The sequence below is a fragment of the Gavia stellata genome, chromosome 12 (assembly GCF_030936135.1).
Source record: "Gavia stellata isolate bGavSte3 chromosome 12, bGavSte3.hap2, whole genome shotgun sequence".
NCBI classification, from domain to species: domain Eukaryota; kingdom Metazoa; phylum Chordata; class Aves; order Gaviiformes; family Gaviidae; genus Gavia; species Gavia stellata.
Genome location: NC_082605.1, coordinates 8,444,328 through 8,465,953, shown reverse-complemented (window position 1 = coordinate 8,465,953; position 21,626 = coordinate 8,444,328). Strand labels below are relative to the sequence as shown.

The following is a 21,626-nucleotide window of genomic DNA, read 5'->3' as shown; positions in this document are numbered from 1 at the left end:
CAACACACACTGGGGGCCAACCAGCTGGAAAGCAACTTTGCAGGGACAGACCTGGGGGGTCCTGGTGGACAACAAGTTGATCATGAGCCGGCAATGCACTCTCACAGCCAGCAACGTCATGGACTGCATTAGGAAGAGCGTTGCCAGCAGGCCAAGGGAGAAGAAGGAAGAAGGTTTTGATTTATGGTTGGACTTGATGATCTTACAGGTCTTTTCCAACCTTAGTGATTCTGTGATTCCTCCTTCGTCACCAAGCGCTGCTGACACTGGTGGAAGCTGGACTTGCACATTGTGGGTGTTTCAGGTATCTCTTGCCAACTGTTAGGTCCAGCAAAATGCTGCATGAAGGGGCTTTAACCCCAGTTCAAGGGTCGGGAGGCAGGACACAGACTGAGGGAAGGGACCTGCCCAGCATCACACAATTAGGCCAGCGGTGAGATGGCAAGGGACCAGTCTCTTCCCTGAGACGTGTTCCAGTTCCCTCTGTGCTGGGTCATGTTCTTGCAGGTCATATATGTGTATCCAAAAGCTGTGAGTGTACCCAGAAGTGTCACACAGGTGGGTCCAGTGACCAGCAGGGACTGCTGAACAAGTTCACAGAAAACTGGAATTTTCTTAAATACATTAAATTAAAAAAACAAGCAAGTGAAAAAGAGATTGTCCCAGGAGACACTTTGTGTTCAAAATAAAGCTTTGTTTCCTGGAAACTAAACTTTTTTGGGGAAAAAAAGCAGGGTTCAACTGAACATTATTAACACTGGGAGGAAAACAGAAGTTGTTCTCCGATGCTCTGAAAGGGGAACCAGCCCCTTGCTCACGAAACACTTCACGGAAATAGCTTCTTGGGTTTTGTTCAGTTTTATTTTAATTGCAATGAGGGGTTGAAAAAATAGAGGACTTGGTGCAAGAAAAAAACCTCAGGAACAGGAGCATCTTCATAGATGGCCAGCAAAACTTCTCAATGAAAAACCAGTGTTGCCACAGCACAGGTGGTGAGACCGTGAAGCAGGGCAGGAGCCTGGGTTGGCATTCCATTAGTAGCCACCAAATACATCCAAACCAGAACAACTATGTGAATGAAAAGCCGACTTGTGGGGGGACATGCACTGGCTGGGAGACCTGCCCCACTCGTTGGAATGAAAGGATATGAACAATAATTGACTTTAAAGCCATGCATGGTGAGAAGCAGCAGCACGGTGTAACCTCCTTCCCCAGTATCTCTACATCGGCTAAGGGCTTAATTGGTGCAATCTGGGGTTTCGTTGATAGGCAGGGATGCAGAGCACTGCCACGTTGCTGTGTCCGCCTCTGATCTTGTCACGGTGTAAATCCCAGATAGCGCTGCTGAAGCCACTGGGACTGCCTCGGATCTGCCGCGGCAGAGCTGAGCTGGGCTGCCTCACCCTTTCAGCAGTGAGGAGAAGTCCTGGCAGGGTTTGCGTTTCAGAGGAGCACCCAGAAACCCAGGTGCCTCACAAGACCAGGCTGAGGAGCAGTGACTTCCCAGCTCAGGGTGCGGAGAGAAGCCTGTCCTGGTATTTGGTGGCCCTACTTGAAATCAGACCCAGCAACTTAGTAAGGAGGGAGAGCGCAAAGGCTGGTGAGCCAAAGCCTGGCAAAGCCATTATGTCTTCTCTCACCTTCTCCCACTGGAGGGACAAGCTGGGAGCTGGAGGGGCCATGCAGCACCTTCCCCGGGAGGCTCTGCATTGCCTGCACCCATCTCAGGTTTTCCCCATCCATCTGCTTCCCCTGCCCCAAGCCAGCATCCCAGCAGCAGCTTGGGAGAGGTGGGTGAGGGGCACAAAACTCAGCCCCCAGGCATGTATGGGGTGGACCCAGGTTAGGGACGCAGAGCTGGGTGCAGCCTGTGCCTGCCCTGCTCATTTACAGCCCTTCCTGGTGGGTGGTGAAGCTGCTTTCGCAATTGTTTCATGTGAAAAGCCCACACCAGGAAGCTTGCCACTTAGCCTCCTTGAAAAAGAAATATTTTTCTGCAGGAAATTGCTTCTTGAAAACAGCCCAGCCTCCTGGGAGAAGCTGCTGAGGAACTGACGTGTGTGCAGGGCGGGCAGCTGAGGATGCTGAAACTGCGGAGCCGGGGAGGCCGTGGAGACACAAGTGGATCAGAGACAAGGTGTTCAGATAGCACCAACAGGTCCTGCACTCGTTGTCTTGGCCAATCCTCTCTTGCCTGCCTGTTTTCTATGGAGGAAGGGTTTTTTTTTTTGCAAAAAAATTAGAAATGGGGTATGTAGCTATATATTCAACTATGTGCTGTGCAGTCTGTGTCCAATATATGCATGAGACAGGCTTGAGAGTAGTTGTTATTGGCTCTTTAAGTAAGTCCCATAAATATCCTGTCCTGCTCCATCATTACAGTGACAGACTCTGGAGTCTCTAATGCCAAAGGGAGCATAGGAGCTGCCCCCTCCTCCGATCTTCCACAAAGGGGGATTTTGTATGGGTGGTGGCATACCGCTTCCATACCTGCTCATTTAAAATCCATTGCTAAAAGGGTAAATAATCTTAAATATTCTCCAGTTCTTGCTCTGGAAGGAGCCTGGATCCCAGGAAGCAGTGGCAGTGAAGAAGGAAGCGATCATTGCTCAACGATGTTTTCCCAGTTTAATTAGATTGGACCTGCCCTCCCTTGCTGGTGGAGCCCATGGGGGTTCTTGGCCCCTGCTTAAAGACGAGCCCCCTTTCTCTTCTGGGTTTCATAGAAAGTGCGGGGACCTCTGAAGTTCTCATTTAACCAGCTATCGCAGCCGAAGCATTGTGAGAAGAGCTGGGCCAATATTTCCCAGATAAATTAGGTTTTGGCTCTGCAGATTGGACTTTTTGCACCCAGGTGGAAGCATGGCTATTCCGTAAAAATGCAGAGGTTTCCTCGAACCCTGACGATGGAGATGATAGACTTTTCTTGGGTGCCCAGTGAAATGATGAGAGCCAATGGGAATGAACTGAAGCATGGGACATGACAGTTAAGCATAAGAAAACACTTTTTCACTGTGAGGGTGGTCAAACACTGCATCACGTTGCCCAGAGAGGTTGTGAAGTCTCCATCCTTGGAGATATTGGGATACCCAACTGAGATGCAGTACCTGCCTTAGCAGATACTGCTGTGAGACATGGGTTGGACCAGACGCTCCTCAGAGGGACGTCCAGCCTCAGCCATTCTGGGCGTCTGTGACCACTAAGAGATGATCACAGAAAACAGAAAAATGGCGTTCTTGGAGCCTTGATTTTTGCTGTGGAGGTATTTAAAGGAAAGCGCATGTCCATGTTCCCCAAGGCCTGCAGCACTCTGCACACAGCTTTGCTCCCCTGCGGTTGCCACAGAGCTTCTAGATCTACCTGGAGACCTGGACGGTGGAAAGGTGAGAACCAGCCCAAGGAGAAGGCTCCTACATCAGGTCGGGTTGCGCAAGATGCAAAGTGGGGACAACTGCCCTGAGCTAACCAGCTGCTGTACATGCCTTCTGGCTTTTGCACAGGAGGGGTTGGTTTCCTTCTTCTGCAGGAACATGCCAGAAAATAATCTTGTAGTCTTTGACCCAGAATTCATTGACATGTTGACATGGAAGTCTCCAAGCACTGCAGCAAAAGCGCCTCCTGGAGAGGCGAAGGATGCTATGCCCATTTAATAGAGGAAAAATGGCACTACCCAAGGAGCTGACCGTGCAGCTTGCATTTGCTCGTGGCTGCCTCATGCTTCACAAGATGGTCCATGAAGGTTTCTCCTCATGGCAGTTCTTCCCCAGCCTACATCTACCTGCCTTTGCTGGGGCACCGGGGGGGAAGATGCTTGCCAGGGCTCGGCATCCTCGCAGGATGGAGCCCGCCGGAGACTTTGTCGTGAAGCAGGGCTGTGTTAGCAAGGGGAATCTGTTCCCATCGCTGAGTTAGGTGCCTGCAGTGTCAGAGCTGGTGCTCCACGGGGACCGCTTGCTGCAGAAAGGAGAGCAATGTGCTTAGATCCTCCTGCTGAGCATTTGTGGGTGAAGCGCATCACCAGGCCAAAGTCATCTGACATTTTTCTCGGGGGCGGGTGAAGCTAATGAATCCAGATTAGGCAGTGCGGAGGCTGGGGAGCTAGATTTCTGCTGAATATATATGAAGACAAATGTAAATTCTAAACTTTCTAGGGAGTATTTTTACCCTGGCTCAGTGTTAACATTGATAAAAATAGTCACAAATTAGTGCAGGAGTAGAAAGCAAATTTGGGGCTTTTTTTTTTTTTCTTTTTACTGTTAAAACCATGCATCTATTTCTCTACCAGAGTTAACCTCTTACATGCATTAATGAAACACGGGGTAAACCATCAACAAGTGGCCTTCCCTGACAAAATAACTCCTACCTCAATTAAGTAATTAGGAAGGAAATCTGAAGTTAAATAAAAAGCCTTTTTTTTTTTTAAAGAAAGAAAAAGTGATTCAATCCAAGAAATTCAGCACTGCAAGGAGGATGTTAACATCACACCAGCCCACTTGCCTGGTTCCCTAGCACCCAAATGCTTGCAAAGGTGATGGGGAGGCACCAGACCCGTTCTACAGATGGGAAGAGTGCAGTATAGAAAATTGTGGTTTTGCTCAATGTCACAGAGCAAACCAAAAGCCACCCTGGGAGCCCAGGTCATCTGAGCAAATTCCCAGGTGAAATACTGTTCACAAAGTACTGCTTCGAGCTGCCAGTATGTCGTTAAACTGCCAGCAAGGAGCATCCTCTCTTGGTACTGATGGATATTTGACCACAAGCACCTGAGACAGGTGAAGGCTCCTGCTAGAAGGAGTTTAATAGCTTTATGGCTTGATATCCAGGCCATGAATCACACCTGATACTTGCTATTAGATGTTGCGAACAGCTGACTGAGCAACAAGAAGCCCTAGGAAGGTTTAGCTCCTACAGCCCAGAGCTGTTGGGGAAATGGCTGCTTTGACAGCTGAGACTGGAAAGAAAACCCTTTTGGGGTGCAATGGTGTTGAGAAAGTGCATGTTAAAAAGGAAAAAAAAAGCAAAGGCATGATTTTCAGAGATTCATTTTTAAGAAGAAAATGTGGTTTAACTTCTGACTAGCTTCTGACTGCAAATATTTTTGCTTTACTCTTCAAATGCTTGTGAACCTTAGCCCTCACCTAAGCTGTAGTTAGTACCGTGAGTCCCCTCGTGATGTGACACTTTCTTCCCTTTTCTCAGACTTTGGCTGCTCCCTCGGCTCACAGTAGCAGCTGTCACGTCCTTGGAAGCAACGCCCACCGCAGGGGCAAAGTCAGGACCTGGAGTGAGTTTGGGGTAGACATCTGCTAATGATGCATTTACCTCCTGCTCTGCCAGGACTCACAGTTACGGTCTTTGTTTCTAAAATGTGAGACAAAGATCCAGGTGGAAAAGAGGTATCAAAACACAGCCTGCGGCCTCGGCAGTTGGAGAACCTGGGAGAAGAGAGGTGGTGGCGGCGATGGAAACAAGGAACATGAGACAGCGGCTACATCAGCATCACAGGAGACCAGAATCTGAAGCCAAGCCAGCAAGCTGGTCACCGTGCTGGGCATCGAGTAGAAAGGCTGATGGAGGAGAGAGTCTTTCTGCAGCGGTACAACAGCCAGAAGGACGCACACAGCCCTGTGTATTAAAACCCAAGGCCAGTTGTGGGGTACGGCACTGAGACGATGGCAGTCCACGTGTAGAGCAGTTATCGCTTTGCGCTGTCCTTGTCGCAAGCACTCGGGACTCTTTAGAGTGGAGTTGAAAGCTGCTCTTTTCTGGATAGGCGCTGATCTGCTAGCTGTCAGCAAAGCCGCGCACACGGTGAGACAAACACCAAGAGCCCTGAGCCCCGGCCAGCCCCGCTGTGCCGGAGGAGGTGCTGGCGCACAGCACCCTGGCCCCAGCCTACGTGCTTCTGATCTGCCACGTTTTGGGAAACCTCGCGGGTGCGAGGTGCCTTCTCCTTGGGAGGGGATGTGAAGGGGACACCCACGGCTCTCTGCAGAGCAGAGGTTTCTTCTTTCAGGGCAGAAATCCCTCCGGACGGCAGCCCCTGCCGCTGCGGGGAGGATGCAGGGCCCGGCAAAGGGAGCCTGGCGCTGGAGGGTGACAACCTGGTCTGGCTTTTGGCTGCGGTGCATTTTGGAGCGGCTGACTCCAGAGGGCAGCACGGCGACAGGCTGGCACCGACCCTGCCCGCTGCGCTGCCCTGCCTGCAGCTGCCAGCCCTGCCTGCGCCTGCCTGCCGGAATTCACAGGGATGAGCCCTACTCCTGAGGGCCCGGAGGTGGGAGAAGAGAGGGGACTCTCTATTGCTCCCCTCCCAGTGTCCCTCAGCTCCTGGCTGGGCAGGCAGAGGATGCCGCACCAGTGTTAGGTGACATTATTTTGCTTTCGCCCTCATCAAGGCGAAATCTGGTCTTGCCTCTGCCGGCGACGCGCCTGGAGCCTGTCCCGAAACTTATGTGGTTGCTAATGCGACCGCAAAATGGAGGTGAAACATCTCTCTTCTCGTTTTACAGCACCGCACGCCGGCGGTTACACCTGCCTCCGTCGCGCCGCAGGAGAGGAGCCAAGGAGTCCCCGTAAGATTTCTGGGCACAGTTTTCAGTACGCCAAGGGCTTTAGACCCAGATGGAAGTTCTTTGCACAACACGCTGCTGTTCCCCTTATGAATTGAAGGTGCTTTGATAAACGTACTGAAAGGTCAGCTATTTTCACTGTGGCTTGCCTAAGAACCTCAACATCCTCTGCTGCAAGAGCAGTGTTAGTAACTTCCTACTGCAACACTGAATCACAATAGCTTCCCACAGCAACCAGTGGTAAAAATAAACTGGGCAAGGGGAAGTGGACGGCTTCTGCTGTTCCGCTTTCTCGGGCACACTCAAGTCACAAAAAAAAGCAATGTAGAACAAGCCATTTATTTTGCTGATGCCGACAAAATTGACGAACGGTTCGGAGTGCAGTCCTGCTGAAATCACGGAGTGTTTTGCAACGGAATGCTTGGTGTGCTCAAAGTTAAGCATGTGCTCAATTGCTGTGTTGAGTCTGTATTTTCATTAGAATCCAGACTTATGAATGAGACTAAAAGGAGACAGGGACCCCAGCACAGCTGAGTACTACTTTTGTACTAAAGACAGAGGAAAACGGCCTCCTTGGGATATTTTATGTGGCAAGGGTATATAAAAGACCACTGGAGAGACAGTGGCTCTGTTAGGGTTTCAGTAGTAGATCTTGGCTTTGAGGAAAGCAGATCTTGACTGGATAAAAGTGTCCTCAAATACAATCTGATTTGAGACAACGTCATTTGAACAGCAGTTTTAAACAATATTATGACTAAGATGCTCTGTGTGTGTGCACGTTTGTTTGTGTGTGGGGGGATGTTTTAAAGAACAATATCTTTCCTGTTACACAAGATACAGCCCAGGTCTTGAAATTCAGCCAGCTGGGAAAAAACCCTGTTGAGACCTAGTCAGGTCGCTGAGCCTGGGAATCTGCTGGTGAGACAGACCCTGACTCTTCCCTTTGTAACAGTATTTGCTGACAAAGTTTATAGTAAGAGGCTAAAGAGAACAGAAGTTAGGGCAAAAAAGGAATGGCTCATCTGTCCCAGACCAGGGAAGAGCCATTCCCCCTCCCACTGATGCCCACAGGAATTTGGAGAGCTTGTAGGATAACCCAGGTGAGAAGGGACCACAGGAGGGCTCTAGTCAAACCTCCTGCTTAAAGCTGGGTCAGCTCTGGGGTCAGCCCGGGTTACCTGGGGCTGTGCTGAGTCCAATCTTGAAAACCAACAAGGATGGAGATTGCACAACCTCTCTGAACAACCCATCAATGTTTGACTGCCTCCATGGTGAAAACAGGCTGCAATAGAAGCAGCTCATACAAAACCACGTTTTTAATGTCATCCTGCTCATTAAAAAGAGAAAGATCAAATCTATTTTGTAACAGGAACAGTTCATGTGAGGCACAGAAAACTTCTGGTACCGGCGAGCTGATTCACATGGAAAGGCATGTAAAAGATGGAAGAAAACCAAAAGGATGCCTCCAGTTACATTCCTGTCTCGAAATTTCAGTGTTGCAGCACAAGAAGTTTGTATTTATAGCAGTGGGTACCAATAGGGAAGATACTCTAAAAATAAATGAGGATGCACAGATAAAATAACGTATTTTAAGGCTCATCCTGAGAACGAAAGGGAATCCTGAGTCTTAATGAGTCTCAGTCAATTTTATTTCGGAACTGTGCATTGCTGGCAAAGACCGAGGCAGGGCTGGGCATGACCCCCTCAAAACCCACGCAGGCCTCCAACCCGCCGGCCCGTGGACCGTGTCACTTCACTCCTGCAACTTTTTCTTAAACTTTTGGCTGGAACCTGACGGGAGGGGTCAGGGGGCGGTGTCCAGGCCCGGCGAGGCGGGCCGGCTTTGCCCGGCAGCAGCGCGGGCTCCCGGCAGCGTGGGACGGGGTGCGCGGGGCTGCGGCCCCTCGCGCGCCTTCCCGCGCTCTGCCCCCGCCGGCGGCGCCGCGCGAGCCCCGCCCCTGCCCATATTGGGCTTTCCCCGCCGCGCCTCATTGGCGCTGGGGGCGTGGCGGGAGGCGGTGACGCGCGGCGGTGGGCGGGGTCCCCACGCGGGGCGGGGCCGCAGCGCCCGGTGCGTGTGCACGGTGCCGCGCCGCGCCGATCCGCGCCGCGCCGGGCGGGGCCTTGCTGCCGCTCGGCCGGCCCCGCTGCCCGCCCCGCCTCCCGAGGCATGACACGCCGAGCCGCCGGCAAAGCCCCGCTTTAATTGAGGCCGCCGGGATGGGGCGCACCGCGTAGGGCAGAGCGGGGGCCGCCGCGCTCCGGGCCGCAGGCAGCGCGCACCCACGGCCGTGCGGAGCGGCGCCGCGTCCGGCACAGCGCAAGCCCGCCCCGGCCCGGGGGGGAGCAGCGGAGCGGGGCCGCGTCCGGCCGCCGCGTGGGTGGCCGGTGGGCCGGGCGCTGGCGGCCGCCGCTGCCGAGCCCCATGAAAACGCAGGTCTGGGGGAGCTCCCCGCGGGCGCCCATGGCTGCGGCGATGCCGTGCAAGAGCGCGGAGTGGCTGCAGGAGGAGCTGGAGTCGGGCGGCGGCCGCTCGCTGCTGCTGCTCGACTGCCGCCCCCACGAGCTCTTCGAGAGCTCGCACATCGAGACGGCCATCAACCTGGCCATCCCCGGGCTCATGCTCCGCCGCCTCAAGAAGGGCAACCTGCCCATCCGCTCCATCATCCCCAACCACGAGGACAAGGAGCGCTTCGTCAAGCGCTGCAAGGCCGACACCGTGCTGCTCTACGACGAGGCCACCGCCGACTGGCAGGACGGCGGCGCCGCCACCTCCGTCCTGGGGCTCCTGCTCCAGAAGCTGCGCGATGACGGCTGCAAAGCCTATTACCTGAAAGGTGAGGTGCCCCCCGCCCTTCCTTCAGCCCCGTCCGGCTCCCGCGGCCCTTCGCCGTCTACCCCCCGCAGCCCCTCTCCGGCCGGAGGTGGCTGGGTGGTTTTGCTTCCTCTCCCCACCTCCCTCGGCCTCATTGATTTTTATTTCTTTATATGTATTTCTTCCCCCTTGCATCCCGCTTTAGTCCCCCGCACAAAATGGTCGCAGGCTGGAAGCGGCCGGGAGCGCCCCGCTCCTTTCTGCGTCGCCTCCCCGGCAGCGGCGGGAGGGACCCCCCGACCCCGCCGCCGGGGCGTCCCCTCCAGCGCTGCCCCGTCCCAAGCCGACCCCGGCTGGACACCGCCGCCGCCCCCCGGGGTGCCCCTCGCCTCCGCTCTCCGGAGGGGCCCTCTCGGGGACTCCCCGCCCCGGCGCCAGGCTCCCCTCCAGCCGCTCCGGAAGGGATGGCTAGATTTTTTTTGGGGGGGGGGCAGGAGACACACCACCCCCCCCCCCCTTTTTTTTTTCTTCCCTACCCCATCTCCGAAAAGTGAGCGCTTGGGTTTTTCTCCCCCTTTCCCTGGAAATGCCGGCGGGGCTGAGAGGGGGCAGCCCGCCTGCTCCCCCGGGGCAGGGCGATGGAGGAGCGGGGAGCGCTGCAGCAGGCGAGCCGAGCCCGGCACCCCGCACATGCCCTTTCGTGAGGGCTGGGGGGGTTCGGGGTTTTGGTATTTTTTGGGGGGGTGTGTGTGTTTTTTTGCCATTTTGAAAGATCCCAGCAGGCCTCCGCAGCGGGCTGAGAGGAGCCCACAGCTGGGCTGCTGGGACCCTTCCCGTCCTCCCAGTCCTCCCAGTCCGGTCGCTGGGTGGCGGGTTTGAGGCAGAAATAACCGGAGAGCCGGCGGAGTGGGAGGGGGGGGGAAGTGGTGAAGAAAGTTGCCACTCGCAGCCCTTTAAAAACCACTGCTGCTTCTTGAGAGACCCTTTCTGGGTAGCCGGGGAGCCCCTGGTACGGGGTGGGGGTGGCAGGGAGGGAGGCAGGTATTTGGGGACCTGTGGGGCTGCGCTGCCGGCACAAGCCTCCTTCAGAGGTGACGGGAGCGGGGGGGCAGCCAGGCCCCGAGCACAGGGGTTGATCCCGCTTTTCCCTCCCGTTCCTCCACTCCCCGCCTGTGCCGGTGGGTGAATCCCCCACCCCATCCCTGTTTGTGGTTTCCCGATGGGCTCCGTTGCTCCTTCGCTTTGTCTTCCCGTTTCTCTCCCCCTTGTCCTCATCCCTAGCAGGAAGGAGCGGCTTTGAAGTTACTCCTAAGCTCTCCCCAATGGGCAGGGGAGGAGCTGAGCCCCTTTCTCTGCCTTTTTCTGGGAGCCTCAGTGGAAAATGTTTCCAATTAAAATTCCAAAATGGCTCCTCGGCGCTGTCTGGCGGCGCAGGGGGGAGGAGGAGGACGAGGACGAGCCTTTTTCATGAATGGATGTGGCAGGAGCTGTCTGTCCTGCTCAGTGACCCCGCCACAACCGCCGAACCCACTAACAAAGTTTCCAGGAGGCCTTTCTAATTAAACCATTTGTCAGTGTCAGATAGCGATGGCTGAGCTCCGGTTTAATAATATTGCCTGGAAAGGAGGTAGATCAGTGGGATTTTGCTTCCCTGCCTCTGCTTTCCTTCCCAAGCTGTTGAGCTGAGGAGCTGGAGAAAAGGACTTAGGAGCAGACGTGAAGGGTTCCATCCCTCCTCAAGCCTGCCAGGGTTTGGGTGAAGAACAAACCTGTGACACTGCTCTGTCGCAAAACGTGTTTGTAGTGATAAAATAGGTGTGAGGATTGCTCTTTGGCAAAACTTAGGGCCTTTTTTTCCCCGCTTGACGGTGAATTATTTTATTGGGTTTTAGTGCCTGGGCTGGGTATGTGGTGGTTGTTCTTGCTTTATCTTTTCAGACACAGATACTTTTGTGCTTTTCTGTCTAGGTGGCATAATAGTTCTTGCCTAAACTGCCCCAGACCCATATTTCTGAGAAGATAAGTGAGGCGAGATTGTCTCTTGCCATTGATTTTATTTTCGGATGTTTGTTTCTTTCGTGATTGAGATTTGGCCCCTATTTATCACGAACAATATCGAACTTCGTAAGAAACACTCTTTGGTTTTCTGGGACCTGTTTGCTCAGTAACAGTCTGCCCAGGGAAGATGAGGGAGCAGGGAGATGCCTTTCTTGGGTTGAAGTTGAAGGTATACCAACTTTTTACTGGCAAAGACTTGCTAAGTAACATGCACGTGTGTTCAGGTAGAAGGATTTCCCATGCTGAAGAATAAAACATCTTTTTCTCTCTGCCTCTCCCCTTCCCTCTCTCCTTTCCCCCTTCCCAGGTGGCTTTAACAAGTTTCAGACTGAATATTCAGAGCACTGCGAGACGAATCTTGACAGCTCCTCGCCCACCAACTCTCCCCCAGCATCGGTCCTTGGCCTGGGAGGGCTGCGGATAAGCTCCGACTGTTCGGATGGTGAATCTGACAGGGAACCCAGCAGTGCCACGGAGTCGGATGGGAGCCCCATCCCTAACAATCAGCCTGCCTTTCCGGTCCAGATCCTACCTTACCTGTACCTGGGCTGTGCCAAAGATTCGACCAACTTGGATGTCCTGGGCAAATACGGTATTAAATACATCCTGAATGTGACTCCCAACCTGCCAAACATGTTTGAGCATGACGGAGAGTTCAAGTACAAGCAGATCCCCATCTCAGATCACTGGAGCCAGAACCTCTCGCAGTTCTTTCCCGAGGCCATTGCTTTCATTGGTAGGTATTTGGCAGAACATCTCTCTTCATACTCACGGCTTGGGAATGTGGTAAGCTGCTTCCCAGGGCTGTTGCTCGTCTCTGCCCTCACCTCTCCGGGGCACAGCATCGGCGCTAGCTTAGCAGCTGAGCGTCATGCTGCTGAGGTGACACTTCTGGTGTGTGTCACCCTGGCTGGTTCAGGGAGGCCTCCCCTTCCAAAATTCAGCCCTCTTACAGCACCTCAGCTGGGTTACCTGCAAGTGGTAGGACCGGCTCCACTGTCTCTTGCTCTTGTGTGGGGATTTGCACTTGTGTGAAATGGCTGAACCGAGGCGGTGGGGAGCTCCTTTGCCTGCTTTGCTCGGAGGAATGAGTGTCGATGGGAGTTGCGTTAACGTGACCGGTGCCAGCAATTCCTTAGCCCCAAGTGTGGTTAAAATCTGGGGGTGATGTTTTCTTTTCCCGAGGGGATTTGCTAGTCTAGTTGCAATCCCACTGTAAGTCACTCTAGCATAACTAACTCCTTGTATGGGTACTTCTCCTAAGGTAAGTGTCAACACAATGAGTTAGTGATTATAATTACACTGCAGAGCTCAGCTGGAAAAACTGCTGCACAGACAGCCCCTGAGACAGCTTTGGCTGGTTGTGGGGAGGGGCGCAGGGGGGCAGATCTCTTCTCCCAGGCTAGCGTTGACTTTGAAAATCGCTTCTTATTCTGTGAGAAGTGTCTGTCGGACTGAAGAGGGATGTACACTTCCAGTGTGACCTGTGCTGTCTGCTGGTGATGGTCGTTAGCCTAATCAGTTCTGATTTATGGGGGGTGAATGGCACAGGTAGTCATTACCACCATTAACTGTTAAAAGCCGTATGGCTTCATATCTGCTTAAAAACATTAGTGTAGGTAAAGGCGAGGGGGGCCTTTACCTTCAGACTGAAATCTGTGCAGCCCGTTTCAATGATGCTTTGTTACCTGCCTGTTTCGGACCCTGCTGCATGCGCTTGCTTGCTGTGCTGTGTAAAGCCTGAAATGGGGCAGAGCAGTGGTAGGTCCCCAGCTGCTTTTTAGCCATCGGAAACCCTGGTTCCCATGCGCTCTCCTTTGCCCCCAGCTTCTGTCCTCTAGTAACACGATTGTGGTCAGAAACGGCTGCTTCAGAGTCTCAGCAGGGACCCGTCTGATGTCCCATCTGCACTTCCCACACAGAGCGTGGTATTAAACATCAGGGGAGAGGTACAGGGTCCCTCCTGGCATGTGGCATTTGGGATCCATCTGCTCCAGTCAGACAGTGTCTCTGTGAACACTGCACTTGTGCTTTCCAGTTAATGACAGGAAATGGAGGATTACCTCACCCTAAAACCAAACACCAAGAAATGCGGCGCAGGTCAGATGAAAGGCAAAAAGGTCTCAGAAAAATGTTGAACGGGGAGAGGCTGGGGGGAGGGCTGGGTATGCTGGGGGACGATTGCCCCCTGTACTGGAAATTCTTGCCTGGTTTTGGAAGCTGGAGCAGAAAACCTGTTGTGGCTTGGGTCTGGATTTTGTTTTGCCTGCATCTTCTTTGCCCTTCTCTGTGCTCATGGTGCCAGAGTGTCTTTTACCTCCGGCTTTGCCCAAGGATCCTCTTTCTCCTGCCACCTTCTCCCTCCCTGCCAAGCTCTCAGTCAAATGACTGACTTCAAATAGGGCTTCCCAGAAGTAAGCGGCGCTGGGTACTTGTGTGCATTCAGCGCTCTCAGCGGCGTGTCCCTCTTTCAGCACTAAGATGTCAATTCATAAAGGGATCACGCTGTTCCGGCTGCGCAAGAGACAATGAGTGTGTGTGTGCTTTTCAATCGGTGGCAAGGGAGGGGAAATTTCGTCGCTGTTCTCTCGCCATTTTTTGGTCCAGCCTGCATTCCTGCTCCCTGCTACCATTCATCCTGAGAGTCTCCTCCAACACAAGCATTTGTTTGTAGTGAAGTGTGTTTCTGTCGATCCTAAAGAACAATTTCACAATAAGGGAAGTTCCTGTACTTCAGACTCTGCTTAAATTGGCTTCGACTACATTCAGATAACTTTCTAGTGGAAGGAGGACAAGAACAGCAGAAGAGAATAGCTTACATGGTGCTGGGCTGTAGCCTTGCATGAAGTGCGCAGCCTTCCCCAGTTACTTGCTGTTGAGGTGGGCGTGCTATGCCTGACCACCAGCATCTCCCTGGAACTGTTGTCTCCAGCTCCACCTGCCTTTTGTGGGTTATCCATTTCTCTGTTTGAATAGCAGGTACCGATGCTCCCTAGGCAAGGGATGTGCTACCAGGCTTGATTAATACTTCTCAAGCATGTGAGATGCTTAGCCTTGCTGTGTGGAAGGGGGATGTGCAGCTTTGCTGTGCGGTGGGAATATCTCAAGAGCCCTTTGGGGAGAGATGTGGGTGTCAAAGGGACACGAGATGGTGTCACTAGGAGCAGGGGATCCAGTTCTGGCAGTCGTCCTCATCCTGGGAGCTTGCAGCTGCCACCTGGCCCTGCTCCAAAGCCATGCATTTTTGGTGCGGAATAATAGACTCCCCCTTCCCCTTGTCTTGTTTCAGATGAGGCCCGTTCCAAGAAGTGTGGGATCCTTGTTCACTGCCTCGCTGGCATCAGCCGGTCTGTAACAGTCACTGTCGCCTACTTGATGCAAAAACTCAACTTGTCCCTGAACGATGCCTATGACTTTGTGAAAAGGAAAAAATCCAACATTTCCCCAAACTTTAACTTCATGGGCCAACTCCTGGACTTTGAGAGGACACTGGGACTCAACAGCCCTTGCGACAACCGCTCGCCCAGCGAACAGCTCTACTTCACCACCCCCACCAACCACAACCTGTTTCAGCTGAACACTCTGGAGTCCACATGAAGGGGATGCCGCCTGGTTGGGAACTCGAGCATCGAATCGCTTCTCTTGAGCATTTCAACTCTTACAAAAATACCTGTCTTGCCAGGCAGCTCTGAAACGATTAGCTTCTCTGGGCAGAGGTGCCTGATGGCTGCTTTAAGAAGGCTAATGCCGTTCATTAGTATCCTGATCAAAGTGGTTTGAAGAGGTAGTCTTTTTACAGGGGGTTATTTAATACGGGCGATGTTACAGCGTTTTGAACGCAGCTGTTACTGGCAATAACTGCTTTCCTGGGTGCATTGGGACTGTCAGAACACGCACACGTGTGAAGAGCTACCGAGGGTTAGCTTGCTGTGGAAAGTGAGGAGATTTATGCACTTGGAAACCTTGAACAAAAGGTGTTGGGCCAAGACTGTTTTAAAACCCAAGTTTACTTTTTTTGATTTTAAAAAAAGAAAAGGTAGATCTTACTCGAGCTTTGGGTTCAAACTCTTTTTAAATATGTAAGTTCCTGACTGTTTGTACAGACGAGGTTGCAAAACCAGTATTTTATTCTGTTTCTTGTTTGATCATTTATTTTTTTTTAATCAAATGTTTATATTGACCAAATGCATTTTGCACACTTTGTGAAGCCTTGGTATGTCCTGGCATATTACTGGGTACTCCAGAGAGAGATACATGCTGCTGCTGCTGTTGTTGTTAGCATCTGGTAGGAAGCTTTGTTATGTGTGAAGGCCAGTTGGGCTTAAACACAACCCCTTCACCACTCCTGCACTCACAATCACAAACTCTGCACTGATTCAGCCAAGGTGACTAAGCCGCAAGCTTTTTTTTAATGCCACCCCTGCCAAAAACACTGTTTGTTATTGCCAGAGGTAAAACTCTTGTAGCCTCCAGAGCTGGTAGAAGCATGTCTGAGCCCAGCTTCATTCTCTGCTGCCTGTTGACTGACTTAACATCATCCAGCTGGCCTGAAACCATTCCAGCTTCCCCAGTACAGAAGGTAGTTGTGGTGTTGGCGTTTCTCGTGCACACTCGATTCTTTCCCGTGTGTGCCGGGTGGCGGGGGGAACACGGCGAGTGCCTGGAGCAGAGCGAGGATTGCATAGCGGGACGGGACTGAATCGTCACGCACAGAGCGTGTGAGGGGAGTGAAAAGATGTGGAAATGATGACAAGAGCGTTGTAACAGAGAATTTTTTATATATATATATATATGAATATATATATTAACTGGCAAATTCTGAGATGATTGGAGCTTTCAACAGAGGTTCTGATTTTTTTTTTTCTTCCTCTTTCGAATAACTTTATGCCGTGCCTTCTATTCTGAGAAGACTTGTTTATATTTCTGGCTAGTGTTTGGCAAACACCTTATACTGAGCTGGGAGGGGGAGGAAGTGGTAATAATTTCTGGGAGGAGGGCAGAACGGATTTGGAGATGTCTTTTATTGGCTGCAATGTAGTCCCTCCTTTCTCCCCCCTCCCTGTCCACTTTAACTCTCATGTAACTGAAAAAAAAAAAAGCCACGGATTTTTTCTAAATATCCAATTTTTTGTACTTTTTTCAAGAAAAAGAAAAAAATAATAAAAAAAAAATCTCCATCTGGAGGAATGTTTGACGCTGTCACATCCTGAAACTGTTCTTTTTGTTAAAGATGTTACCAGAATGTTGGAATGAGCTTCTCTTTCTTGTTTTCTGGTTGTTTTTTGTTTGTTTGTTCGTTGGGTTTTGTTTGCAACAATGTTGGGATCGTGGGTCATTGGAAGGGAGAATGGGTGTAAGTACGGTTGCGAGTGAGAAAATTGAGAATATCCTAATTGCATCTTACCTCATGGAGGAATTTATTTTTTCAGGGATTTTTTGACAGTGCATCTGTATTGCATTACAGCTAAGCTGGTTTGTAAAGGCTTCCTGCGCTGTTAGTGGTCTTTCTTCTTTAAAGGAAAAAAAAGGATGCATCTTCTGACTAGTATAAATGAGAGCTTGTTAGTGAGGAATGGTTCTACTTTCTGAGTTATGAAGGAAAATTAGTGACCCTATATATACTGATCCAATATTGGGACTTTGTTTATATTGCAAATAAATATTATTTTTTCTTTAAAAATTATGTTTGTGTCAGATGCTTGTCTAGCCTCTGCCCATATAAGGGCATGCTGCTCTTATACGTTTTTTTATGGTCGATTAGTATTCTTCTGTGACCATGAAGAGCATTTGCTGGGCAGTGTTCAAGTGTGGTGTTTGGTTTCATGCACAGCTTAATTTTTAAGACCTGTGGTAAAACGGAGAGGGGGAGGTGGGAGGGCAAGGAGAGGGATATGGGGTATTGGATAAACCGGAGAACAAAGAACAGCTTGAGAATGGAACCAGCTTTGACCCCAGCCATTCCTCCACGCCAAAAATAAATAGATAAACTAAAGACACTTTTGTTTGCTGTTTAAGCATGGCCTACAAAGGCATGGCGAGGCCTGTTGTGATAGCAGACTTTGTGTCGGTAGGAAAGCAAGAAGTCGTGGCTTTGTGGGCAGCCACCTGATGACTTCTGGGTCTCATGGGGAGCAGGAGCCCCCTCCTGCATCCTCGGGTGGTGGGCCAAGCCCCCAGCTGCAGTGTCACGCATGGGCTGTGCTGACCCCCTGTGCTCCCCAGCCGGGGGTGCAGGCGGTTTGTGGGAAACCTGGAGGGGCTGATGAGGATGCTTTAGGATGAAACGTGGCTCCAAGCATCTGAGTGCAGCCCAGCTAAGGGAGCTGTGGCTCCCCACACCTCTGCTCATAGCTGGGCAGGATGGAGCAGGAGTGGGTTTCCCCTCTGCCCCCACAGCATTCCTTGTTTTAACCTAAATGGCAAGAAATTAAATTGCTACCTATTCAATTGTTCAATTCCTCAAAGTGAGTGTGTGTATGTAGTTTTGTTCTTCTAATCCTAGGGCCTGAGCATCAAAGATAGCTAGTTTTACTCCAGAAGGAGCTCAGGCTGATGGGTACAGAGTCCATCAGAGAGCAGGCAAGGTAGTCAGAGGCTGAAGCAGGAGCCAAGGGAGCGTGTGTGTGCGTGAGAATTTGTTTGTTTACTCCTCGGCTGCATGATGGGAATCTATATATTGATTTAGAGGCCTGTTTGTGGCTCAGCAAACGAAAATCTACCTGGTATGCAGAGAAAAGAAGACCTTTAGGTTTTCCCCTGTAATTACATGGTAGAGTAGCTCTTGAGGAAGACATGAAACCATGCTGGAGGCTGGCTGTGCACTGGAGGAGTGCAGAACCGCTTGTCAGGTGTACAGCTGTATTTGCTTCCATCTAATTTCCTCTTATGATTTTCTGCTAAGGTGTGGAATAGGATGTTAGCAGTTAGCGTTAGCTCTGTAAGCACATTTGCACGGTAGCTGAGTTGTGGCGGGCTGGAACAGCACAGCTGCTATTTGCGACTGTCTTGGTGGCAGAGCTGGTGTACAGGCAGCTGCCAGGCTGCTCCTCAGCAGGCGGCTCCCTTGGGGTACCTGATCCTGGGGGATGCAAGTCTGTTACGAGCATCCTGCCACTGCTACACTCAAAAGCCTCATTGCCAAAGGAAGGAGATGGCTTGTCTGAAAACCGTCCTGCCACCTGCAAGTGCTCTTTCCTCCAGGCCCTAAAGGAGCCTTTTCCGAACTTCCTGGCCTCTACAGCAGGGAGCAGCCAGCCTGGCTGGTCCTCAGCCATCAGTGTTCTACAAATGTCTTGCACCGTGCTTCTTGGCTCGGAGGGGTTTCCTTGGAGACCTGACGTCCTGTAATTTAGTGAGGAGACAAGAACTGACATCAGGAAAGGGGCAATGCTGGAGAAATAGTTACAGAGAGAAAAGAGAGCGTGGGGTCTGTCTACACTCCCTTGCAGAGGCGGGCACGAGCACTAGCTGAGCGTAGGAGCATGGGCTGAGTGAGAAAGCTGGTTATGTTCAGATCGGTGGAATTTGGCAAGGAGATACCGCTTCCCACACGCAGCAGGGAGAAGCTCCTCGGTTAACCCATTGATTCCACACAAGCTGCTTGCGTGATTCGATGTGGTGCTCTGTGCTACAAAACCAGGCAATCTCCTGCACAGGCAGAGAGATCTGCTGTCCCTGGGTTTTCACTTGTGATGCCACAAGCCCTGAGGCAATATGAGTGGCAATTTATCTATTTTTTTTCATGGATGACTTTGTCTTATGTCTCAGATTTGAACAGTTAGAGGGACCGCAGGTCCCAGAGGCTTTCAAGAAGTTTCTCCCTCCATTTCAAGTCACGGCAAAAGCACAAAGCTCTGAACACAGGTAAAGCTAAACTTCTGGCTTCCCCACCAGGAAGCCCAGGTAGCTGATTTTGAACACTTCCAGCAGCCCTCTGCACAGCACATCCCATCCTGCCTCCCTCCGTGCTGCCTGGCAGAGCCCGGCTGCTCACCCCAGCCGGAGAGGGAAGGGCAAGGAGAGCGGGTATGTCCCAAGCATGAGGGTGACTGTTTGGCATCTTGTGAAACAGGAGAGCAAAGAGTAGGTTCCCAGGGCAGTGCGGTGAGGATTACTCGTGGTCATAGACAACGACAGAGAGACAACGCAAAGGCAGGGGAGATGTGCCCCAAACAACTGCAGGAGGGAGGTGTGAAGGGGTGGTGGAGGCAGCATCAGGAGCCCAATGAGCAGGACATGAGCTCAGGGAAGGGGCTTTGCGGTTACTTGTAGCTTTCTTTCCCTCGCTTGTGTTTACCCTTACCCCTCTCCTAGGCCCTTTTTTCTTGGTGTGGCATCAAACACGCTCTGAGCAGGATGCAAGTCAACCTCTGCAGCTCCGAATTTGCCTGCTGTTGCGTCACCCAGAGAGGCACGTGGGAAAGCAGACTCTTCCTGCCACCATCTGAATTTGGGTGCTCACATTTCCAAGGTAACCAGGTTATTTGTGGGCTGTTATTTTCTTTTTTTATCCTTTATGCGAACAAATCAGGCTATTTGCAGTGTCGCGAAGGCATGTAAATAGTTCAGCTAATCAACACATCCCGGTATTTACAGCCGACGGGCACAGGCTGTGACGGTCATGCTTTGGGCTGCTCGGGAAGTGTGTGGAAGTGGGCTTTCTTCTGGATTTCATGCCATTTGCTCCTTTGCTTCCTCAAATCTTTTTCTTAATCATGCTTGAGGTCAGAGTGCTGGGCTGGCTAAATGTAATTTAGGATGAGAGGGCAGGTGAGGAAATGTTCAGCAGGAAGGGAGAGCAGCTCATGGCAGTCCCATCCAGCCTCCACGTCCTGTTCCTGCGAGTTCCTCTGTTCAAGCTGCAAAGTTCCCCTTTTGCTGGCTTTGTCTTTTGACTTTCTTGCTGTGTTGCCCAGCAGCATGGGCCCAAAGGACAGGCTGCCGTGAGGCTGCCCGGAGCAGCCACGAGGTCACTGCTGGATCCCCAGCCCAGGCGGTGCCTGAGATTTGGGTGGCAGACGCCACCGCAAGAGTGTGGCGTGAGGGAAATGGCTGTGCTGTGCGCTGGTGATTGTATTGCGTTGAGGAGGCTCGCCGTGCTGGGAAGGGGCATGTGGGTGCTGAGGGCTGCCATGTCTGGCGGACAGTGGAGTGGGGTCCGGGCTGCCCCACATGGTTCAGCTAGTGACACGACGATGAAGCAGCAAACGTGGCTGTTTCCTGGGGGCCATGTTCAAGTTTAAACGGCTGTTTGTGTGGCATCTGTCTGGTATCTGCCTTAAATTGGCGGGAAACTGTGAGGCAGGGAGCAATCCAGTGTTGGACCTCAGGGCGGCGCTCTCCCCAGGGTGGGCAGTGGCAGCCATTTTGTGTCCCCCCTCTCAACAGCATGCGCATTCCTGTCACAGCTGCCTCTGCCCTGAGGGGGGAGCACCAGCCCCCCTTCCTGGGCCAGGAGGGCTTGTAGTGGGGGGAAAAATTACCTGGGTGAGCACCATCTCCTTTTCCTAGCCTGGCTATGTCTCTGCTCTCATTTTTTTCCTTTCCAAAACACCTGAGGAGCTGCTGTGACATCTGGGTGGCACCTGATGGGACCCCGACTGATGGCCTGGGAAGGCCTGAGAGACTCGTGGCCTTCATGACGGCACAGAAACGCGGCTGGCTCCTGTGAAGGAGCTGTGGGAGGGTGAAGAGCTGGGGGAAGAAGGCTCTCTGCAGCTGGAGGCAGCTGAACCCCTCTGCCTGTGATGGTGGTGGCAGACCTCAGCAGCTATGATGGCGCTGGCACCAGTGGTCAGAGATGATGAGCAGCTTGCAATGGAACTGTAAGTTTCTGGTGCTTCCGGGCTCCTTCCTGACACCCCCGTGCTGCCCTGCTCAGCTGTGTCATGATTGTGTTTTTGGGTTGGGAGCTGGGTCAGGGCGGAAGCTGTGGTTCAGCTTTGATGGCTCAGTCAAGGGCTGGGGATTAATTACGGGTTGGGAATTAATCATGCAGCAGGCGCAGACACCCAGGCTGGCTGTACAGCCCCAGCCTGCTGGTGCCCAGCCTCTGGGGGCTGTGTGGACCCCTCAGTGCTGGGGCAGTATGGACCCACCTCCCCTGCCTGGTGCAAGGCGAGACCACCAGCGCTCTCCGGCCTTTCTTTCTCCCTTCTGGTGCACATAGCTGAACTTGCACT

General features: G+C 52.2%; 1 protein-coding gene across 1 annotated transcript; it reads left to right on the top strand.

Annotated features, from left to right (window-relative positions):
• The first annotated feature begins 8,997 nt into the window (after positions 1-8,997).
• DUSP7 (dual specificity phosphatase 7) lies at positions 8,998-17,110 on the top strand. The gene is made up of 3 exons (XM_059823173.1): positions 8,998-9,409; positions 11,753-12,181; positions 14,735-17,110. The coding sequence occupies exons 1-3, from the start codon at positions 8,998-9,000 to the stop codon at positions 15,040-15,042; spliced, it is 1,149 nt and encodes a 382-aa protein (XP_059679156.1). The 3' UTR covers positions 15,043-17,110.
• The last annotated feature ends 4,516 nt before the right edge of the window (positions 17,111-21,626 follow it).